The 16407-nt window shown below is 40.7% G+C and overlaps 1 protein-coding gene across 2 annotated transcripts in view; it reads right to left on the bottom strand.

The window, feature by feature from the left end:
- Nucleotides 1-16401, bottom strand: part of LOC109431331 (serine-rich adhesin for platelets-like) — a 339832-nt gene extending 323431 nt beyond the window's left edge. Inside the window, exons 1-2 of one of the 2 annotated variants that reach the window (XM_062847009.1) lie at nt 16256-16401; nt 4468-5247 (exon numbers count right to left, since the gene is read on the bottom strand). In XM_062847009.1, coding sequence (XP_062702993.1) covers nt 4468-4802 — 335 coding nt within the window. In that variant the 5' untranslated portion in view covers nt 4803-5247; nt 16256-16401. The remainder of the gene's footprint in view (nt 1-4467; nt 5248-16255) is intronic. The other variant, XM_062847010.1, reaches the window with a different exon arrangement.
- Nucleotides 16402-16407: the final 6 nt, after the last annotated feature.

Here is a 16407-nt window from a genome sequence, read left to right as displayed (position 1 = left end):
GGAATCCCTAGACGATTTCTTGAGGGAATCTCCAAAAGAAGTTCTGGAGGAAATCCTGAAGGAATCTCTGAAGAAAATCCCGGAAGAATTCCCGGAGGATTTCCTGGAAGAATCTCTGTAAGAACCCTGTAGAAATTCCTGGAGGAATCCTTGAAGGAATTCTTGAAGAAATCTCTGGAAAATTTTCTGGAGGAATTTCTAGAGTATGTCTTGGAGAAATTCCTAGGGATCCTAGTTGGAATTCTTGGCGGAAATCTCGTAGCCAGATTAACCCACCTAGTGGTGATAGTGCCTTTCTCGTCGAATATGTACTCGAGTATGAACTCATGATCTTTCAGTCGACGCAATAAATCTTGCCTGAGAGTCAGTGATCAGCCCTTAATCTCTGTGCTTTGGTAACGGACGGGAAGGAGGAAATTCTCATAAAAGCGGTCTGGGACTGTACCACCTACGAATTTCTGAATCCTGCAAATATGTATGTATTTTTTGCCAAACTTTGATTATTTCTTGGTCTAAAGTTAATCTGCAACCTTCCCACGTTGTAATGATGCATAGAACCGAATACTTGAAAGGTAAATTAAGTCTGCTGAGACTTTCGTTTTATTGAACATTGTCAGATTTTCAGCACGTTTGTGCAAAAACTTTTCGAGGAATTCTTGTTTCCTTGACTCTATTTTAAACACAATGTCAACATATCTCCCGAAGTAAATAACTTTCGATTCCTTACACATTAAGCTTTCATTTGCGCCAAAGCTTGTCACGATTGGTTGAAAATTGTAAAATTTCTATCCAAAATTCGATGGCCAGATTTTGCTGTATGCATGCATACCTTATCTATTGCTTGAATTGATTTTGTTCAATTTCGTAATTTCGCTGAAACACTCAACGCTGCTTCTGCAACACCACCGGCAGCGTCGTATGTAGTCTGAGACTATTTTCTTGCTAGCCGTTCATTAGGTTATCGAAATGTCACGATTTGTTGTGTCACAAGTATGAGTTTGGTATACTTTATATTTGGCCACTTTTAAAGGGACACCCGGAAACGATTCCGTAACACTACCAGCAGTATTAACTGTGATCTGAGCTTAGGTTAATGCTAACTGTTCATCAGGTTACCCGGAACTAGTAACACTAGCGATAGTAATTAATGTGGAATTTGTCTATTTTCCAATTATCCGTGCGAGTATGGGTTCGATTCACGTTTATATTTGTCCACTTCCGGTGGGACACCCTAAACCGTTCATCAGGTTATCGAAAAAGCTGCGATTTGATGTGTCATATGCATGGGGTTCGGTTCCCTTCTACATTTGACCACTTCCCCGGACACCCGGAACCGATTCCAGGATATTACTAGTTTTCCCAATGATCTGAGATTTTTTTTTCTTGTTAACAGTCCATCCGGATACCTAAAAAGCCATTTAATGTGTTGCGAATATTAGTTTAGTTCTCTTTTACATTCGGCCACTTTCGGCGAGACACCCGGATCCGATTCCAGAATACTACCAGTTGTCCCAAATATGGTCTGCAACTATTTATTGCCAATTGTTATCGGGTTATCTAAATAGCCGTGAAATCACGTTCCGCATGCATGGTTTTGGTTCACTATTATATGTGTCCAGGAGTTCCTCCAAGAATTCCTCCAAAAATTCCTCCAAGAGTTCCTCCAGGAATTTCTCCAAGAACTCTTCCAAAAGTTTCACTAAGAATTCCTCCCAGTCTTCTGATAAGAATTCCAAATAGGATCCCTCCAGGAATTCCTCAAAGATTTCTTCAGGATTAACTCCTTAGAGGAATCCCTAGGGAAAATACAGCATAAATTCCGTCATGGATAACTTCAGATAATCCTGTAGGAATTACGCCAGTAATGTTCTCCTGAAATTACTTCGGGATTTGTTCTTGGAATTCCTCCAGGGGCCCCTTCAAAGTGTAATTCCTGAAGGAATCTCTGGAGGGCTTCCTGGCGAAATTTCCGTGGAATTTTGTGAAGGAATCCCTGACGGAAGTCTTAGAGGAATCCATAGAGAAACTCCTGAAGAAATATCTGGAGGATTTCTTGAAGGAATCCCTAGAGGAACTCCTGGAGGAATTCCTGAAGGAATCCCTGGAGAAAGTCCTGGAAGAATTCCCAGAGTATTCCCTGGAAGAATCCTTGGAGGAATTCCTGGAGGCATCCCTGGAAGAATTCCTGGAGGAAACTCTGTAAGAACCCCTGGAAAATTTAAAAAAATTGATGGAATTTGAAGGAATGATTGAAGAAATCCCTAAAGGAATCCCTGGAGGGTTTCTTGGAGGAATCCCTGGAGAAATCCCTTACGGAATTCCTGAAGGACTCTCTATAGAATTTCCTGAAAAAATCCCTAGAGAAATTCCTGGTGGAGGAATCCCTGGAGGAATTCTTGGATGAATTCCTGGGGGAATCAATGGAGAAATTCTAGGAGGAATCTCCAGAGGAATTTCCAAGGGAATTTCAAAAAACTCCCTGTAGGATTTATCAGAAGAATCCCTGGAAAAATTCCTGATGGAATCGCTAGAGACATCCCTGAAGGAATTTCTGAAAGGCTTCTGGACGAACCCCTGGAGAAACTCCTGGAGAAATCGCTTGCGGAATTCTTGGAGGATATCTAGGAGAAATCCTTATAGAAATTTTCGGAGGAATCCTTTGCGGAATTCCTGTAAAAATCTCCGGAGAATTTTTTGGAGGAATCCCTGGTGGAATTCCAGAAGTAATATTAGACGTTACTTCTGGAGGAATCCTCGGAGCAATTGCTGGAGGTTCCTGGTGGAATTCCTGGAGGTATTCTTGGAGGAATTCCTGAAGAAATGTCTTAAAAAATCCCTGGAGGATTTCCTGGATGAATTCTTATAGGAATTTCTGGAGAAATTCCTGAAGGGATACTTATTGGCAGAAGTCTCGTAGGAATACCTGGAGGAGTTATTGAAAAAAAAATTGGAAGAATTCTTGGAGGAATTCTTAAAGAAATTACTGGAGGATTTTTTCTTGAAAAATCGCTTAAAGATTCTCCGAGGATTTTTTGAAGAATCTGCAATTTTGGGTTAAGTTTACAAAAGAATAATTCTGTAAAAGTTTATCTAAATCATATTCAAAGATTATTTGACTTATAATCTTTTGAATAAAACCCAGAGTTTCCAAATCGGTCGCAAATTGGCGGATATATGGGCCAATGTGCCCAAAAATTACATGAATTTATGTTCGTGGTATAGATAGCTCAGCGTTCACGTAGGTACGAGCTGCCTGCTCCTGCATCATAGACAGCTCGGTACGAAGGAGACGCATGGTGAACCGTTCGCTCAATTTCTCCGTAGACAAGTAGACGGACGCAAGGACGGACACCAAAATGAAAAGGCAAGCTAAAAATGTGTTTCCTTAGAAAGGTCATCATTCCAGACAAATCCCACATCCGATGCAGACACTGGACTAAGACCGGACCGGGATTTCTAAATTGATTAATGCTATTAGACCAGCAATGCCGTCGTCGGTATCAACATTTCCCCACAATCACACACATACGCACACAACCATGAAGCAGCAGTAGTGTGTTTAGAGAGACCGAGGAAATCATACACCAAGCGCAATCTGCAGCAATACAAATTCTCTTTTTCCTCATCAGTGGGCTAAAACCTTGGGTATTAGTGTCTACCCTGAGCCAGTCGTAACCAACCACTCGCTCTCAAGACGATACTGATTACTGCGAATCACCGACGGCGGCGCGACGACCGACAACGGACGTAAGAAAGCGAGGTCTACAGCAATAATGGGTGGCGGCTGCGGTGGGCGCTGGCTGCTGTGAGATGTTTTGCCAGCATTGCGGTTCAATCCATCCTCTACTACGTCGTCGATGATGTTTGTGCAGGGGATCTTTGCACCTGACTTGAATCACGACATATGCTTCCATCAGGCATCAGCAGCACCGACGTCCTTCGTACGTACCCACTCAGACACACATACACTCAGGGAGAAAGTCAGCCGTCAGGATCAGGTAAACGGGGATAAGATTGGTTTCAGAATGGCAAACAGCAGTCAGTAGTGTGGAAAGCAAACGATACGGAGAAGACTGAATCCGGCTGAATAAATAATGAGCTGATGCGGCTTTCCACTTTGCCCATATTGGTGGTGGATGTTGGGGCACTCGGGTGGGTCAGGAAGCCACTTGGAGATGTTTGCAGAACATGCCAAAAGGATTATTGGTTTGAAAAAAGATGCAGTGTTGATTCCATAAATATTTTCTTAAAAAAGCTTTTTTTTTAATTACACTTCTATGTTCCGTCAAAGCAGCAACATGTCACCCCTGTGGCGCTATAAAAAGTGCATTACCCCATCACTGTGAACTAATCCATTCGTAAGCAACCATGGCAGTGACCAACCCAAACTTGCTCTCGCGTCACGTCGCCGCATCGTAAAAGCAGCTCCCTGAAACCCATTCAACCCCGAAAATAACCACCACTTACCTTAGTTTCCTATTTTTGTGCACCGATATGATAACGAGTGCATTGCCTAGCACAGCCCCGATGATGATCGATCCGAAGATTAAACTTTTCATACACAGTACGCCCACCTCCAGGAAGCGGTCTTCGTCCGGGTTGGAGAGTGCCGTCGTAGTCCCGTTGGCAGTCGTGATCAGATCCGTCAGGGTGGGCGTTACGGGAGACGAAACCGTTCCGTTGCCCCCGTGGTACTGGTAGGGTAACGATGAGCTTGCCACCGTCAGTAATGGATCCAGCGTGACCGCCGTGACCGGCTTGGGGACCATCTCCGCTCCGGCCAGCATTGCTCTGAGGGCCATCAACACGTTTCTGCCGGCTTCGTGCTTCCTGCCACAGCCATTGAACTTCACTTGCTCGCCTTGACACACGCGATTTATCTATTTACAACCGACGATCCCCCCCGCACACTTTCTTAGAACCAACCCCCAAAACGATTCCCACACATTCACACGTAAGAGCTTCACCGTTTGACTCGAGCACGGTACTTCCTCCGGATTCTCACTTTCCTTCGACTTTCTTCTTCTTCTTGCTTGGTATTTATTGCACACTCTTAGCTCTAATTATGACGGTAATTAAATTATTATTACTTTTTCACTTGCGACGACGAGTGCTTCCTTTTGCTTTTTCCTCCCCACATGAGACACTTATCGCAGAGCGGCGGCGTGGCGAGGTGCTCCCAGTACTACTACTGAAGGCCACCCGGTGCAAACACATGATATTCGTTACGAAGCACGCCGGTTCGCCCTGGAATGGGAAAATAATATGGAGTTAGTACCTACATGTGGAAAATGGGAAAATAATGATGGGGAAAGGTACTGTTGTATATGCCGCACGTAGCAGTTCATCGTCTTGAGATGATGAAGGTTCTGGTACCGAGAAACGTTTTTCTTTTTTATCGGAAATTAAACGCATCGATTTATTTCGACGTAGCTTTTCATCAGACGAGTGTAACAATAATATCATTACTTCACTAAAAGCATTATTAATTGAACTAAGACATAATTGTGTACTATGCCTTACTCTTACAAATTGCGCTTAGGGTAAATATTGAAGCAGAGGAGAAAGGCGTTTGTAAGACAGGTGGGACATGTCCTACGCATCTATGGATGGGATTGTCAGTGTATTGGTTTTTCCTTGAGTTTTCGGGTAACCTACTGATAAGGTACAAATGTATTGAAAAATATACAGATTGAGATGTAAAGAATTAAAAAAAAAAACCGTAGCTCTAATGGGATTTGAACTCACGACATCTCAACCCGTTTGAAAGAGTGCGTTAACAGACTACACCATAGAACTTATAACGATTCTGTGGAGCAGAAAGTCAACCTGAAGTCAATGGATCGTATGAATAAAACATGACACATTTTACTACTTGTAGCATCCATTCCGAAGTAAAGTCCACAGAGTTTACTACAATGAATGTTGGAATAGTGAGAATCCACTACTCAATAGGCATCGTGAAGGTACAGGGAAGAATTCCTGCAAGAATTCTTGAAAAAACTCTATTTTTTGAAGAAATCTCTGGATGAATTCTTGAAATCACTGAAAAAAAAACATGACTGGATCTGTGAGTTCATAGGGGAATTTCAAGTGGAAACACCAAAGAATTGTTGGACACTTCCGACGAGATTTTGCAATAGTTCCTGTAGAATTCCTGGGTAAGTTTGTTAAAAAAAGACGTGGACGTCGTCTTCAGCAAGAGGCTGTACAGATTGAATGAAACTTAACACTAGACAAGGGACACACAGAGCATGCACACCAGTGGATACGGAAAAGAAACTATCCTCACGAAAAGTTTCATCGCCCGGAGCGGGAATCGAACCCTCACCCCATAGCATGGTCCGGATAGAAGCTTGGTGACCCTAACCGCACGTCTACGCGACTCCACAAAAAAACAATATAAGAAATATTGAAGGAATCACCACAATAATTAAGGAAGAAACAACTGAAAGAATTTTCGAAAGAAACATGGGAAGAGTTTCTGATGCATGAAGAAGTTTCTAACGTAATCTTCAATGGACTTTTTGAAGAAATCCAGAAAAGACTTAGGACCAGAGGTGTAATCGTTACTTACAGAGTAATCAGCTCTTCAGTAAAATAAAAACCTTATTTTCAAAAGCGCTCTTATTAACAATTTTATTTCGTCCTGCTGAATATGAAAAAGCTGCCTATATGCTTCTCGAATATGTTTGGGTGCACATAGACATAAGAATAATACATATGTACACGCAAAAAATCCGTTCCCATATACGTGCACTCCCAATCACGGCAACGGGAACAAACGGGAACTATGCATAGCAACGATAACAACAATAAGTAATGTACACCGTGAACTAGATTTCACGTTTTCTAGAACGCCCATATTGACAGCTGGAACTAGTTCCAGTTCACGGTGTATATTTGCTTGTTCTCATATTTGCGTTTGTTTGTTCACGTTTATTATAACGGTTTTCTGAGCGTGTATCAGGCAAGGTATCATGTTATTTGAATAGTATCCGTAAAAATAATTCAAAGCAAAACGAAGAAAACGATACAAATTAAAAAAAAAGGTTAATGTAGCATAATTTTTGTAGATATTATTCAATAAAGTCGAATGCGAACCATAAGTGATTGAAGCAAAACAAAAACAAAGAAAAACAGCCCTGGTAAATATAACATGTTTTTGTATCTCCACATGTAAGAAAAAATATCGTTTATGGTATTGGTAACTTCTCCGCCTGAGCTCCGTGGCCAAGAAATTGGCGCCATTAAACCTGAAAATCTCTGTTAGATAGATATCTTCTAGAGATTCAATTAGAAATTCAACCAGGAACGGTTTCAGAAATTCCTCTAGATATACGGAAGAACTTGTAATAAGAAGGCACAGAATGTTGATTAGGTGGCTAATTGAGAAATGAATTTGTGAAAAAAAATCGCGTTCTGGTGAGATTTGAACCCACGACTCCGTATTCGCTAGACCGGCGCTTAACCAGCTAAGCCAATTATTCTGCGGAATAGAAAGCCGAACTGAACCCACACAATGAACACCCCTTTTTCACAAATCATCTCTCTTTCGGCGCGGATGTGTTGTGGATTGGAATAGAAACCACAGTATCATTACCTGTTTTGTGGCTTAGTTGGATAAAGCACCGGTCTAACGAATACAAAGTCATTAGTTCGAATCCCACCAGAGCGTGATTTTTTCACACATTCATCCCCCGATTTGTCAATCAGCAACATACTGTGCTTTCTAATTACAAGTGTTTCTGTATGTTGGACATTCCAGCGAATCTGATAAATGCCAGTAAGATCAACATATATCAATGTGTCCTCAAAATATTATTTCATAAATTTCTCCAGGTTTTTCTACAGAAATATCTCCAAAGATTTTTTCCAAATGCCTGCAAGAATTCCTTCTCGGATTCTTTCAAATGATTTTCCAATGAAATTTACTTCAGGAATATCTTCAAAAGTTCCAGTGAAAAGGTTTCCTCAAGATATTTCACAATACTTCTTTCAAAATTCAAAATTCCTCTGAAATTCTTCCAACGATTTTTTAAATTGTCTTGCAAACTCGTCTAAAGTCCTTCCAAACTTCCTCTTGATACTATGGCGACAGCCACTGACACCCGGAAAAGCGCAGCTACCCGCTCCTTTTTGTCAAAAGCCTCCAAACAACTAACGACTACCGGAATGGATTTTTTCCAGGGGTTTGTTCAGAAATTACTCTAAAGATTTCTCCGGAAATTTGTGCAAGCACGCCCGCACAAAATCTTTCAAGAATTTATTCACAAATTCTCCCAGGGATTCTTTCAAAACATCTTTCGAGGATTCGAATTCTCAAGGATTTCTTTTACAAAATCTTCCACGGTTTGCGTGAAAAATAACTCTAAAAATTTCGTCAGAAATTCCTCCAAGAGAGTTTTTAAAGAGATTTTTTAGTAATTTCTCCAAATAATTCTTAAGAAAATCTGCCATACATTAACCTTTATTCCTTTAGAAATTTCTCTGCAGAACCGGTAGAAATAATATTTCCATAGATTCCTTTGGAAACACCTCCAAAGTTTCTATGTATTGCAACTCATTTGAAATATTTCCAGAAATATTTCCTACGAAGTTCTTAAACAAAAAAAAATACATTTGTCTAAGAATATTTACAGATCCACGTTTATAAATAGTTCCAGAAATTAGGATTTTTCAAGCATTTTTTCCCTAAACCTATCTCATCAGATTCTTTTAGGAATTCCACGAGAAATTTCCTAAGAGTTTTCTTAGATATTCCTCCATGAATTTCTTCAGAAAAAAGTTCTTTGAATTTGTCAGGAACTGCCCTGGGATTACTTTAAATATTCTTCCAGGGATTGTTACAAGAGTTTCTCCGGAGATATCCATTGTAATTTGACCAGATGTTTCTTCGTGAATTCATAAAGTACCTTGCAGATATCTTCGAAAATTCATTTAAAAATTCCACCGTGAATTCCTTCTGAAATTACTCCCTAAGACTCCTTTAGTACTCCAAGGATAAATATTCTCACGATTTTGGAAGTGGTTTTTTTTTTAAGTAATTGTTTAAGGGATTATACCTTTTTCAAGAATCTTTATAACTTCTTGGAGAATGGTCCGATCTTTTTGACCACTGATACACCACTAGTTGATGAGCTTACAGTAAAAATTTGAGAATATTCGATGCATTTTTCAAAAAGTTACAGCTACTTGAACATTTTATGAAAAGTGAAAATTTTACCTGTCCCGATCATTTTATCTATTCCCTTTATCTCCTCAGATTTTTTGGGAATTCCACGATAAGTTTCCCATGATTTTTTTTTAGATATTTCTCCATGATTTTTCTCAGAAAAGCTTCCTTTGAATTCTTCAGGAACTGCCCTGGGATTACTTTGAAATTTTTTTCAGGGATTGTTTCAAGAGTTCTTCCTTTGAAATTTGACCAGATTTTCATCGTAAATTCAAAAAGTACCTTATAGATTCCTTCGGAAATTTATTTTAAAATTCCACCATTATTTCCTTCTGAAACTACTCCCTAAGACTCCTTTAGTACTCCAAGAATGTTCACACGATTTTTAGAAGTGTTTTTTTTTTTTGAGAAAATGTTTAAGATATTCCTATAAAAATCTTTCAGGAATTCATTCAAAATTTGCTATGAAGAGCTTGTTCTATTCTTGAGATATTATCTTGTCAACTCTATGCTCTCAGTATTCGGAAGAAATAAATACTGCCCCATTCATTCAATAATTCGTAGTTGCTAATCCGCCGCAAACATTTCTGAAAGTTTCCTTGCAAGATTTTAAGAAAAAAAAAGCATGAATAATTCTAGAAATAATTGAAGAAGTAACTTAAGAAATCCATGGAGCACTTTAGATTTTTTTTCTAAAATGGGTTCCTTGCGAAATTTCTGGAGAAAACTCTCCTGGAGAATTTTTAACAAGCTAACCTTGGATAAATTTCAGATGGTGACTTTGAAGGATTTTTTTTTATTCTATTAAAATATCCATACAATAATTTCTGAAACTTATTTTGAAATTAAAAAAACAGATGGTGAACTCTGAGAAATTTATGAGAGGATTCCGTATTCATGATTTTCTCGAGAAACTGCTGGATGAATCTTTGACAGAATCCATGGAAGATTAATTTAAAAAAGTTCCAGAGGAATATTTGAAAAAAAAAAAAACAAGTCGCTAACTTACAAAAGTAGCTTCACTACATCATATGGTTCAAATAATAGTGGAGAAATTTTTTTAAAGAATTCCCAGGATGATTTTCTAAGGACAGATAGCACTTTCGGAAGGAATTCGTGAAAGATTTTCTAAAGGAGCTCTAAGAAAAACCAAAGATTTTCTTATATAAATTCTAAAAAAAATCTATGAAAGATTTTGTTTTTGGGTTTTTGAGAAAATTTCCAGAAAAAAATTTCAAAGAATCTCTAGAAGATTTTCTGAAGAAATCGCTGCAGTAGTTTACCATGGAATCAATACAACTTAAAAAAAATCCTGTAAAAATTCTTTTGCGAATCTATTGAATATTTGCTAAGGAAACTCATGGAAGAATTGTTGAGAAAATATATGCAAGGTTTTTTTTCTAAAGAATCCTTCGATAGCTTTCCTGACCAATCTGTAGAGGAATTTCCAAAAGAAACTCGGGAGGAATTATTGAAAAAAAAATCGTGGAGGAATTTTTAGGTAATTAAAATTTGTCCTTGGAAGATTTAATAGAAAATCCTTTGAGAAACTCCTAGGGCTACCCTACAGGATTGTTTTTATGAATCCCTGGAAGATTTTTTGAAGAATCCCCGAAAAAAAAATCCAATTGTGAATTTCATTTTTTTTTAACCCTGTAGGAAAATGTTAAGGTGAAATGGAAGCACATTTAGGCGATTTTTTAAGAGCACGGTTTCCATCATCCACAAATATACGATGCTGGATTGCTGGAAATGCTACACAATATTTACAACTAGTAAGCCAGCAGTGAGTAGAATTTTCAGTTCTATGTGTTATTTGAGTGACGACGGATCTCTTCTGTATTTCTCAGGTAGTTCTTATTGTGACGTTGGCTAAACTCATATTTTTCCCTCACGAATCCATGGCAGATTTTCTAATAGGATTCTTGGAGAATATTCTTAAGGAAACCTAGAAGTAAGTTGACTGAATTCAGGAAGATTTTTTTTTTTTTCATTTTTATTAATGTGTATTTTAACTTAAATGCTAATTCTACACTCATTCATGGAAGAGTTTTAGCATATATTTCTGAAGAAATTTCTGATGCAATCCTAAGGGCAGGAAGGGATTTCTTACAGAATCACCTGAAGAAATTTCTTATACATAACCCTTGGAAAAAAATAAAAAAAAATAACCTTGAAAATATTCGTTAAGCACTTCCTGGAATATTTTCAGAAAGGTTGCCTGGGCGGATTTCTTAAGAAACTCTTAAAAAATCCAAAGGAACAGTTTCTTGATTCCCTGGCAGATTTCCTGCAGGAATTCCTGAAAAACTTTCAGACGAAACTATGGATATGAATCTTTTTGAAGATTTTTGCAGAATACTGCGAAGAAACTTCTGAAAAATTTCTGATTTTCTGAAGAAGTTGCTAGAGATTTGTTGGGAAAATCCCTGGAAAATTCTAAAAAAAAACACCGTAGGATTTTCGAAAGAATAGAGAAACTTCTGGGGGAATCTTCAAGGGTGGATTTCTTGGGCAATCATTTCAGATATTCCTGAAGGAAGCCCTAGAAGAGTATCTAAAGGAAACTCTTGTGGAATTTCCGAAGAAATTCTAAAAGAATTCTTCATGAAATATTTTCTGAAAAAAAAAACTGTAGAAATTTATGAAGAAATCCGTTGAAGATTTTCTGAAAAGAACCCTTGGAAGATTTTCTAAGGCTCCTTGGAACAATACCTAAAGAAATCTATGGATTATTTCATTGAGAAGTTTTCGGAAAAAACGGAAAGATTTAAAATTTAAAAAAAGAATTTCCCTGGGAGATTTTTTTAAGGATACCTTGGTTAATTCTGAAGTTATTTATGGGAGAATTTCTGCAGGAATTTATGGAAGGAATCTTCGAAAGATTTTGTATAAGAACTCATGGAAATTCGAAAATCTCTTTTAAAAAATCCAAAAGATAATATATTCAACTCCTTGGAGAAGTTTATGGAGGAACCTGTGGACTAATTTCCGAAAAAATCACTAAAAACCTTTCTAAAACCATTCAAAAGAAATTTTTGAAAAAAATCGCTGGAGGATTTTCCATATGGGAATTTCTTAAGAACTGCCTCGATGGTTAAGAAAAACCTTACGAATATTTTCTGAACGAAAAGAACTTACGTAGTAATCCTTAGTCATTCATCATCATGAATTCTTAGTAAAATTTCTCAAAAAAAAAAAACAAATTGTGGACGTTGAATTAAGTTCATCAAAGAGCCTTCGGGGTCTTCGAACATAAAGTGTTTCGAACAATACTCGGTCATAAATCGGCATCTGGCTGCGTCCCATGAGCTACTATATTGTACCAAGTATATAAAAAGATGCATAAAGTGAAGCGAATATAACAAGGTAGACTGCGGTGGGCTGGCAACGTAGATAACATGCCGGAGGAACGACAAGCTAAAACCGTAATCAGCAGAGAACCAGGAAGGGACCGCCAACTTCGTGAAAGGCCGTGCATACGTTGACGTTTTGCAGTTGAGAAGAACTTAGGGACTCTAAACGTTCAGAGCTACTGGAAGCGATTGACCCAGGACCGAGAGCAGTGAAGGCGAATGCCACAGTCGGCGTCAACTCACTGCTTCGAGTTGTAGCCCATCAAGTATCAAGTAAGCGTGTGTTGTTTTTTTTGGTAACATGAGCTTTAACTTCATCTGTGTCGGAAAAGGTCATGGATGAAGCGTGGTTGATGAGGGTCATGAATTCAATGAAGATTGATGCGCAGCAGCTAGACTTCATTATTGACTTTGCGTCCTCGAAGTCTAACATCAGTAGGGACCTGATGAGACTTCATGAGGCAATGATGATGGCCAAGCAGAACCAAGATAAACTCACGGCAACTCCGGCAAAGGCAGAGCTCGTGGATTTGAAGATGCCTAAGTCTTCTCAGACGTGCCGCTGGCGCTGACCTACTGATACCTACCTAGGCGAAGGCCTTCGTATTCACGGGAAGCTCTTAGAGTACGCCGGATGCGATTGCATACGCTATCCGTTTTAAAAGCGTTTGAGGTAACCGTCAGGTGAGGAGCACTGACAAAGCACGGAGGTTGTTAATCCCCAATATGAAGAGCAGTAATGCCGGTAAGTCGGACCCCAGCCAGGCCTTCCGGAAAACTGGGAATGGTGGGTCTGAAAGGCCGGTCCATCCCGGATCTAAAGGAACAGTGGGATAACACTATTTAAAGGTCCTCAGCCAACACAGGTTAGGGTGAACTGAGAGGGTGAACACTCCCTGGCCCCTGGTGGAAAGAAAGAAGAAGAATAATAGGGGGAAAAAGTCGGAAGAATAGGAGCGCAGGAACACCAGGCCAAGGAAAAGTAGGAGGACAGGTGCCAAGCACGAGAATAGTGATGCGATCGTCTTCCAGACAGAGGAGTCCAAGTACTAGGATGTATTGAAGGCTATGAGGAGCGATGTCAAGGATCTGGAAGCTGACGAACACTAAATCAGACATACTCGTACAAGGGAAGTGATCCGTGATCAGCAAGCTTCGAGGCCGAGGCAACTCCAAAGTGCACGGCCTTTGGATGAGCCATAGTTGTCAATTCACAGTGCAGTTGAATCTGAACCACTGTGACGCAGCCAAGCATCTGCTGTGTCAAACAGTTGCTGAGTGGGGGCCAGATATCGTTATTATAGCAGACACATACTGAGTACCCACCGGTAACGGTAATTGGGTCGTGGATAAGTCCGGAAAAATGGCGGTGATATAGACGATGGATAATTCCCCGCAGCCAAGGAAAACGGGATCTTCTTCTGTATTCACGCAAATGCTGGATATATGACCACCGAGCTGACAGGGCGACGGCCGACGGTCACAGCCGGGGACTTCAATGTCTGGGCCGTGGAATGAAGAAGTCGTTTTACGAACCAGCGGGGTGAGATCCTGCTAGAGGTATTGGGCTATGCTAGTTGTCGATCTGGCTATCGACATCGCCGTTACTTTTTGTAGTCCTGGCCTAACAAGTAGTTCGAACTGGAAAGTAGACGATAGCTACGCTCACAGCGATCACCTGGCGGTTCGCTACAGTATCGGCTACAACACCAGCAGGCAGCGGGTTGAGAAAGAGACGGCTAGGCCAAGGCCAAGTCCTCGCAGGAGGTAGACATCATCCTTTAACGAAGGGGTATTTAGGGAAGCGCTTCGCCGTGTGCGAAACCTACTCGGCTTAGACGGCGACGAGCTGGTAGCGGTGCTCTCGAGTACTTACGAATCGGTCATGCCTAGCCAAGCCTACCCTAAAAATGGGAGACTAGCGTACTGATGGACTCAAGCGATTATGGACCTGCTCCGCGCCTGCCTACGGGCTTGGCAGCAGATGCAGCGAGCACGATCAGAGGAAGAGCGAAACGAACGGCGGCTGAAGACTGAGATAAGAGCAAGCAAAAAGGCCTCCTTTGAGGGTCTCTGTTAGAGTGCCATTGCGAATCCGTGGGATGAAGCCTACAGGATCGTGATGATCAAGACAACAGCTGTAATGTCTCCTATAGAGCAGTCTCCAGAGATTTTAGTGGGGATCATCGAGTGGCTTTCTCCGCGTCATGATCCTAGTCCTTGGTCTCCTTTCATAGGACAGCTGGGGACTAGGGATGGCGATGAGGAGGATCACTAATGAGCAACTGGCGGGGATAGCAAAGTCCCTTAGCGTAGGTAAGGCCTCAAGTCCGGACGGAGTAGCTATGGCAGAGGCTCCCGAGATTTGCAGCCCTGCTATGCCGAAATGCCTGCCTGGACGAGGTAGTTTTCCCAGAAGTTCGGAAGAGGCAGAGCCTGGTTCTATTGCCAAAGGATGGGAAACCACCCGGAGACTCGTCGGCATATAGACCGGGGAAGGTGCTCGAATAAATCATCCTCGATAGAATAATGAGGCACACCGTCGGTGTAAATGGTCTCTAAAACAGCCAGTTCGGCTTCCGGAAGGGGAAGTCAATCGTAGACGGTATCCTGTCGGTTACAAAAACCGCCTAGATAGCTCTCCAGCGAAAAAGAAGGGGTATTCACTACTGTGCAGTAGTGACTCTAGATGTAAGGAATGCGTTTAATAGCGCCAGTTGGCCAGCTATTGCCGATATACTCCTGCGTCTGGGCCATACTCGGGTACCAATGAAAGATTCTCGGAAGTTACTTCCAGAATTGAGTACTAGTTTACGCCACAAAGGAGTGTCGGAAGTGCTTTCATATAACGTCAAGAGTCCTGCAAGCTTACATCCAGGGTCCGGTGTTATGAAATGCCATTTACGACGAGGTGTTGAGGTTGAAGTTCCCGATCACGGCCATGCACTAGGTGGGATCCGAGTGCTTGACTTCGAAAGAGGATATCGGGAAGGTCCAAAGTGAACAGAAGCCTGGTGAGGGAGGTCGCAGTCCCCCAGTAGTACCACTTAAGCTAATTATTAATCTTCTCAGGGCTGTCTACTGAATATATTCAATACACGCCCAGGCACTCTATTGATTAGTATAGAGGAAAGAGTGAAACCACGCTGAAATGTAATATGTAATGGGTGGCGAACAGTGTGCAGGTAACTACACCAAGAATGGCAGCTCTGCACCAAAGGGTAACCAATAATCGCTAATAATCCTTTGGACATATGTAGACATAGTGTAGACCGCAACCTCAATGCGACAGTTACTTTGTATGAAGCGCACGATGATGTGAATCTAAATAAATGTTTCCATTTCAGTGAACGGCTTATATTTTTTTGTTTATTTTTCAACAACTTTGATTTATATTTTAGTCTGAGTAACCTTGAAAGGTTCGTAGCCCTGCGAGATGAAGATGGGGAAACTGGCAGACAGATTGGTTATGAATATATCAAGACCAAGCCCAGTATAGCCCTTGTGATGGTTTATAATCCGAAAAGATCTTAAACTTCGCTACTATCGACAGGTGGTAATCGAGGTCTAATTTTTGGCCTTGTGGCTTCTAATGATTATTCGGGTGATGCACTGCTCTGTTAGTAATCCATTCTTCGATCAACTGACAACCGTTTCCATAATTCTCACTTCATTTACCGCACCATCAACATCATCATCATCAATTTTCAGCCCGCTCGCATACCTGTTGTTTCCGTTGTAGAAATATCCCGAAAACCACTCCGAACACTACTGCTGCCGCCGGCGACCGACGATTCAAACAATCGAACGAATAACATTACCGCAACTATTCCGAAAAGCGTAGTGAGTTATAGAACAACGCAGCATCACCTCCAC

Source organism: Aedes albopictus, chromosome 1 (genome assembly GCF_035046485.1).
Source record: "Aedes albopictus strain Foshan chromosome 1, AalbF5, whole genome shotgun sequence".
In the NCBI taxonomy this organism is placed as follows: domain Eukaryota; kingdom Metazoa; phylum Arthropoda; class Insecta; order Diptera; family Culicidae; genus Aedes; species Aedes albopictus.
This window is presented reverse-complemented; position numbering and strand designations above follow the sequence as displayed.